At 43.8% G+C, this 7,612-nt stretch overlaps 2 protein-coding genes across 2 annotated transcripts; one reads left to right on the forward strand and one right to left on the reverse strand.

Moving 5' to 3' along the window:
- Positions 1-463: 463 nt before the first annotated feature.
- SARC_03181 (hypothetical protein) lies at positions 464-1,168 on the forward strand (the record flags this gene model as incomplete). The annotated part of the gene is made up of 1 exon (XM_014303041.1): positions 464-1,168. One exon carries the CDS (start codon positions 464-466, stop codon positions 1,088-1,090), a length of 627 nt encoding a protein of 208 aa, XP_014158516.1. The 3' UTR covers positions 1,091-1,168.
- A 459-nt stretch (positions 1,169-1,627) lies between these two features.
- SARC_03182 (hypothetical protein) lies at positions 1,628-5,931 on the reverse strand. Its single transcript, XM_014303042.1, has 6 exons — positions 5,798-5,931; positions 5,114-5,232; positions 4,529-4,705; positions 3,781-3,975; positions 3,242-3,506; positions 1,628-2,859 (listed from the first exon to the last, which is right to left on the reverse strand). Exons 1-6 carry the CDS (start codon positions 5,919-5,921, stop codon positions 2,792-2,794), a joined length of 948 nt encoding a protein of 315 aa, XP_014158517.1. The 5' UTR covers positions 5,922-5,931; the 3' UTR covers positions 1,628-2,791.
- Between the last annotated feature and the right edge of the window lie 1,681 nt (positions 5,932-7,612).

A 7,612-nucleotide genomic window follows, 5' to 3' on the forward strand; every position in this document is an offset into this window, starting at 1 on the left:
TGTGTATTCGATATTGTGCACGATATACTCCGATGTTGGGTACCTGACACCTCCTAACATCCTCATGTTTGTTCGTGCGTATCGTATGTGTTGTTTTGTACCAGCCAGCGAGGCTGTGAAATCTTCTGAGATCCACTGCGTAGAACGAAATCCACGATAGATTTCTACGCTTGACCATGAACCATCATGTTATCGATTTTCAATACAGCAAGTGCACAGATTACTTTGTATTATTTCAAAATATTTGAGGCCCAACGTCTTGCTTCATGTGACATGTTTCAAATGTCGTATGCACAAGTTCATTTCGTGGCTATGGCAGAATGAAGCGTGATTTTTGAAGGCTATTCAGCCCGGTATGTTATTTTATAGACGTTGTAAATCTATATATAAAGCAGAATTAGGCATTAAATGTGACACTTATCATATATTCGCTTTCTGTGCAATTTTGATACGCATTGTCATCATGGTAAGACTTATAAAGTTGCCTACAATAGGCATTGCATCCCTCTTCCTGCTCGTGGTCACTACCACGTCCTTTGCTGCTCGCTCACTTGAAAGTGCAACAATACTGACACATCACGGAGACACGGCGGAACTAGATGACTACACTTGCGCAGCATGGCAAGGTGAATGCCCTGATGGCCAGGTTGCCGCCTCGAGGGATAAATACTGTCATTGTGGCCGAAAGCATTGTCACTGTACCAAACACCATTGCTGCAAGGAAAAAGAAGGTTCCGAAGATAAAGTAGGTGATGAGGGTGATGAAGATTCAGTCGACTACACTTGCGCAACATGGAATGGTGAATGCGCTGAAGGCCAGGTTGCCGCCTCAAAGGACAAGTACTGCCATTGTGGCCGAAAGCACTGTCACTGTACAGAACACCATTGTTGCAAGGAGAAAGAAGGTTCCGGAGACGAAGTAGGTGATGAGGGTGTTGAGGATTCAGTCGACTACACTTGCGCAGCATGGAATGGTGAATGTGCTGAAGGCCAGATTGCCGCCTCAAAGGACAAGTACTGCCATTGTGGCTGGAAGCATTGTCAGTGTACCAAACACCATTGTTGCAAGGATAAGGAACTAGTGCTATGAACAAGCCTGTCTAGGGAAATTTTGTGCCATCAACTTGTATGCTGCTACGGCCGCGTATGATTGGCCTTATTGTATCCGAACATGGCGTGCCCAGGGCTTTCGTGCTCGTCGGAATAAAGCAAAGATAGATACGATTGTGACTGGAAACATGCATTGTAAGCGGGCTTGTGCAAACCCTGCACTGAACGGTTGTCCATTACTACACAATGGTACGCATTTGACACCATTTCACAAAATATAATACTATCCAACGCTTTGAATTAGAGTAATCGATCGGTCGAGTGCTTAGACGCTTATAACGTTTTATCACTCGAATAGGATAACCCCACTAAATTAATAGTACTTCATAGTGCGTGCTCAGCCTTGTCTGCAGCTCCCGTGCAAGTGGTCTAAATATCAGAAAGCCATACGCAAGTCTGTCACACTTTAAACCCTCGGTACTCTCACAGTCTATTTCATGCAAAATAGGGCACTATACTTCTCCACACGAGAGTGGTGGGCATACCGCACAACACACGAAAGTAAGATACGTAATAACTTTTACCTGTTGGCTTTAATTAGTCAATTACCGACTTACCGCTACAGTCTATACGACCAGCTGCTACACCTCATAGTCCGTTCTAAGCTCTGGTACTATCTACTGAATACGCGTCCATTTCTTCATGCGTCTATTCTTTACAAAAATCGTTTCAAAAGTGTGCTATACGCGTGCTATGCATGTGCTACATTATGTGGGTGGGGACAGTGTCAGACCGCACAGGTGGATGCGAAGTATGTGTGCCCTAGCAACCATCGAGAAAAAGGACCTACGTTGCAGTACACATCACAAGGATTTTCTCTCAATACGATAGACTAGACCTTGCGTGTTGGCACATTTCGTATCTCCCCACCGGCAGAACTATCAGCAACTCCTTATAACTAACCATACGCGTGTACCTCCGTCTGTCTGATAACTCAAAGTATAAGTCCCATCAGTCCTACTGTCGCCGCTACTCGCTCTATGCATTTAAATGAGCTGCGGCTATGCACAGGTCACTATACACTATGATCCTTCGCCAATGCTGCTATCGCGCGGCACAAAGCTGGTTCATTCCCGCTATTCCTCGTTACGGGCAACAATCTGAACGACCTCTCCCCGCCCCCTCTCACATGTCCAGCCCTAACTCATCTACTATTGGTGTGCACAATACTAGTACATTCGCTTATCAGACGATCCGTGCACTAATCCCCGCAGCCCTCGCCAGACGTGTAGAGTGAAGGGTTTTCACGTCCATGCCTGCGTGCTGCGCAACGTACGCTCACCGTGTACTTGTCAGTATAGGCGTACACAGAAACACGGAGCACTACGGCACACACGTTCTCCTTCAAGTAATCGCGCACACATGTAAGTCAGTGGTGCCTTCCTGAAGGAAGCGTTGGTTAGGATGGAGTGTCGGAGCCTTGGGCATTGAGAAGCTTACTCAGCAACCAGGCATCATGCTGGACCTATGTCTGTCTTCGGTGGTGATGAACCACTATTTCGTCCACGAAAGGCACTACCACAGCCCAATCGAGAAGCAGTATCGTACTGCAAGTATCTACGAACTACAATAACAGTGCGTACGCTATGATTGCTGCAGGTCTATTCCATTCAAGTGAGCAGTCTACCCCGCTTGCGAATTCTTCATAATTTAGGGCCCAATAATAGGCCCAATTTAGTGACTATGACGGCTGCGCAGGTAGTATCGTGGCTGACGGATCGTTTGACAGCCGCGGATATGTGGGGGAGTCTGCAGATAGTAATTGGTCAATGGGTCAGCGTGTGGTTGAGTATTGATATTCCATCCTCATATTTGCACTTGAAGCATGAGGTGAAAGTATTTTAAATCAAAAGGATAGCGCCCATGGAGATTGAAAATAAATCCCAAATTGCTAACTACAGATGTTGCGCGATGATCGGAGAAGATAAACAGCATTCTTAGTGCCGAGTCTGCATGCTGCATAACGCGTGGAAAATTATAATACGAATAACCACACCAATATACCGAATCGTTACAACTGGTGCTGAACTTATAAGCTGTATCGGGCATAGCTCCGGTCATGATGTCCACAATACGGGTAACACCAACCATCCCCCAAACAAACCATGTAGCAACAGCTATTCCAACTGACCTCGAGTATTCGAACTGAACCTATAAGCCGTGTTGCGGGTGGGACTGGTCATCATGCCTTCGCTGGGGCTGGGCACACGGGGCGGATGTGATCCCTGCACAGTCTGTGTGGCGAATCGGAAGTTCTGCTGTCGTGGACTGCCGCTATTCCGGGGCGACGGCACCACAAAACGTGCGTTATCCAATGCAGGCAAGGCGGTGATCCCCCTACCCATAGTACGCGACTCGTCGAACGGGAGAGTTGGGTTGTCGTAGTGGTTGGGGTTCTGAGCAAGCAGGTGCGAGGATGAATAAGGTATCTATTCAGCTGAGGAAAAGGCCTTGTTGGGTTGTATTTAGATTGTACATAGTAAAGTATAGGGATGCAATGATGCATACCTACCAGTCTTGGTTAAGAGGATGCTGAGTTGTGAAAAGGTAGGGGCTGAGAGCAATCTAGCGAGGCGATGACACTGCAAGACTTGTTTATCAAAGTAGAAGATACACCCAGCACACAATAACAAACGATACCAATTGCGATACAAGCTTCAGATTACTTACTTGGAATAGACCTGGGGTATAATTAGGAATACTCATATTAGGCGGTAGTAATGGCCCTCTGTCGGAGCGATTATTGCCCCCTCTCGGCTGGTTGGGATTGGGTATATGACGGAAGAAGAAAGTGACCGCGAAAATAGGCACTAATTCCCAGGCGACTACCATTAAAAATAACAGCACAGCTTCCTGATTTGTTTCCTAATATTTGATGATGAACACAAAGACCATAAATTAGCGAAAACGAATTGACTGAAGCACAAAAATACAATATATATGTACGTATGTGTGTATCTGCCTATCTACCTCCTATCTACACACACACACATACACACAAAATATAGTAACAAGACAGCAACTTATTAAGTCAAGAATACGTAGTCTCTGCGACACATATTCTGCAGAGTATTGGAAGGCGATGTATTTCAATTCAAGCGGAGATGAAGGACCATTGAATACGATAGCAAACAACTGATACCTACTGTAGCAGGGATTAGATACCAATGAGCCGAACGCAAGTATAAAAAGCGATTTCGTAAGTAGACCACCAGCAGTAAAACTGGAATAGCGGCATGAGTGTGCTGGCCCATTCCCGAATCCACTGAATATAAGCATACCATAAGATTATACATACCCCAGCAACAAAAGCGATTTCGTAAGTAAACTACTAGCTGTAAAACTGGAATAGCGGCATGAGTGTGCTGGCCAATTCCCGAATCCACTGAATATAAGCACACTATAAAACCATACATACCCCAGCCATACGAAGACTAAATTTCCCAGTGGCTGCAGCTAACACATTGAAGGTCGACCGCAGTGTGAACAGCGACGACAGAACTATAGTCAACGTTCGTATTTGCAAGCCTGTCAGCTCAGTAGCCAGCAATTGTACTCGCGAGTCTGTGATCATGCGTGCGAGGGTGAGGCCGTACTGCGTAGATAAAATGAATCTGTGTTAGAACGTATATACTCAAAATATAGACGGAAAAGTAGCATTTATGTGAAGAGAGAGAGAGAGATATATATATATATATATATATACATATATATATATATATATATATACATATATATACATACATACATACATATATATATACATACATACATGCATGCATGTGGCTCAATTGAGTGCTTCAAAGTATACGTTACCTAGCTGGGGGAGTATTAGTCACAGGCGGCGACAGATGTAGATAAAATCCGTACGAATGCCCGAGATATCCCAGGTGCGCGAGACATACATGCCCAGGCGAACTGAGATGCACAGAGATTATAAGCCAACAAATATCCCGTAACATATGCGCAGACAGCAGCTTTAACACACTGATAGCATAAATACCTTGATCAGGAGCATTGACAGTACGAAGAATAGCAGAGCAGCCACGCAAGCCCTGGCCATATTCGGATCGTTTATGACATCGTGCTTAAAGTGGTGTTTCGTGCTAGGAACGATCCAACCTGCGAAGGGGTACAAGTTAGTGTCACCAGAACTGACCGAGTATGTACTATTTGCTTCCTCTCGGCAGTCAAACGCATATATTTATAGAGATATGAATCAGTTCCATTTGTTCGACAGACAAACAGAGGACATAGCGTTCAATTCAATCTCACAGTAGCCGAAATGTCTTCGGTAGTGAGGTTGTATGCACACCATGGGTGCCATACATACCGCACTCTTGGTATCTACCATCTACAACCTTAAAACGCTCATGTGCGGATGATCCATCGTAGATGAACAAGACAATAAAGCCCGATACATGCACTGTAAGGAGAATGCGAACACGCTTCAATTCTTAAGCGCTCTGAACTCCATTTGCTACCACGAATACAGTACTACACCCTATACCTCCATCACACCTACCACTATCTTTCTTTACTATCTCATATGTCATTACCAACCCAGTTTGCTGTATCGTACCACTACTCACCACGCAATCTCTATACTAAATAAACCGAGTATAACAACCAGTCCCCACGATTTCTCGGTACAATTCACCACACCACTCGACACGCCAAAACTCACCCATTAATCCCAGCAGAAGAAATAGATTGAGTGCGACCCAACTACCCAGAAAGTAATTGCCTCTCTCTTCCCATTCTTGTTTGTGCACCATCTTTGCGAAAAAGAGTACGATCAGCGAGAACATCGCAAACTGTATGTGTAAGGGAGTCCTGGGGCAGAAAAATAATATATATACAGTGAGCGAAAGCGTGGATAGATGAACGGCACAGTTATATACTCGCTTTAGGATAAGTTGTTAGTGTACTTTTCGTGTTTGGATTGCCGGGTCATTCGGCTAAAAACTGAAAAGGCAATTTAAAAAATAATCGACACTATTCATTTCAATAAATACAAGTATATATACTCGAGTGGAAAGTCAAATAAAAACGTATGGTTGTCACGCATTGGAACACAGCAGTAAGTCGCAGTGTAGGTAAACGTTGTTGCAGTACGACTAAACATATGCGGTCAGATACCTAAACTAACCTTGAGTATTGAAGCACTCATAAGCACATATAGCACACAACAGTGCAACTGGACGTGCAACAGTGTACATGTTCATGATCTTGAAACTTGCTCTGAACATGAACGCGTAGAAAGACTTGCACCAGTGAACCATATCCGAGATAACAACAAACTGGCTTACGCTAGCATAACATACCAGTTATATAAACACCGGCATACTGTAGCATATATTCAAGCGTCAGTATTCAATAGAGAATATACATACATACCAGTATATGATGGTCCAGCTGATCATGGGCAGGTCGGGCGCCCAGCTTTGGCCATATATAATGAAGAATACGAACCTCATTACGGTCTCAGTGAGGGACATCAACAGAAAATAGTTCTGGAAAGAGGCCTGTGGGAAAGGTGCAACATATTATTTTCAAATATCAGTGCAGAAATGCACCTACTAATGGGCCATAAACGAGCCACAGACATGAGAATACGGGTTAATATGTCACGAGCGCGAGAGAAAAAAAATGGCAGATCGACCCACTCATACGATACTGAGGAATTCTAGATTTTAGAGACGTTTGGTGATATTTGGCATATTGCTTTTGCTTTTTGTGGAAGATGCTGTTTCACTCTTCATGATATGGCAGACAGTTTTAACGAGTGAAATGATAGACTGTTGCAGATAGTGTGCACCGCCACGTACAACAGAGTGGGAAGAGAAACTGGGAAGTTGTGCAAAAGGGATTGTAATACCCATGACATACCATTCGATGCCCATATGAGTATATCTTCCACATCTGATATCCGCAGTACAGAGACTGGATGAAGAACAAGACTGCACGCGAAGTGGTGATAATGTAGAAAAAGTACAGCATATTTGATGAGAAGTTCTACTTCTCGGTGCTCATATTTGACAACTTGTGTATTTTGCTTCAAAATAGACTTGGAAATAAGTACACACACATATACGAATGCATGTGTATAGGTATATGAGCCAAAATCTGTTTAGTGGACACAATCAAATCATATCTCAAAATGTAAAACCATAGCATTTTATCAAAAGTTCAGTAAACAAATAGTGTACATATGCGTAGGTCAGATGATCCGAGTTGTACACATCAATATCACAAAGGAGGAACGAAGTAGATAAATTGGAAAACAATGGGGTTCAACCTCACCATAGGAATTTCATTTACGTGCGATACTACTGATGTACAGAAGTACTGACCAGGACGACCCACATTTGTGTCCGCGAAAACAAAAATACAAACAAACAAATACACACAAACACACACACACACACACAAACACACATGCGCGCGCGCACGCATATATATATATATATATATATATATATAGACACACACACACACA

Source organism: Sphaeroforma arctica (genome assembly GCF_001186125.1).
Source record: "Sphaeroforma arctica JP610 unplaced genomic scaffold supercont1.156, whole genome shotgun sequence".
Classification (NCBI taxonomy): Eukaryota; class Ichthyosporea; order Ichthyophonida; genus Sphaeroforma; species Sphaeroforma arctica.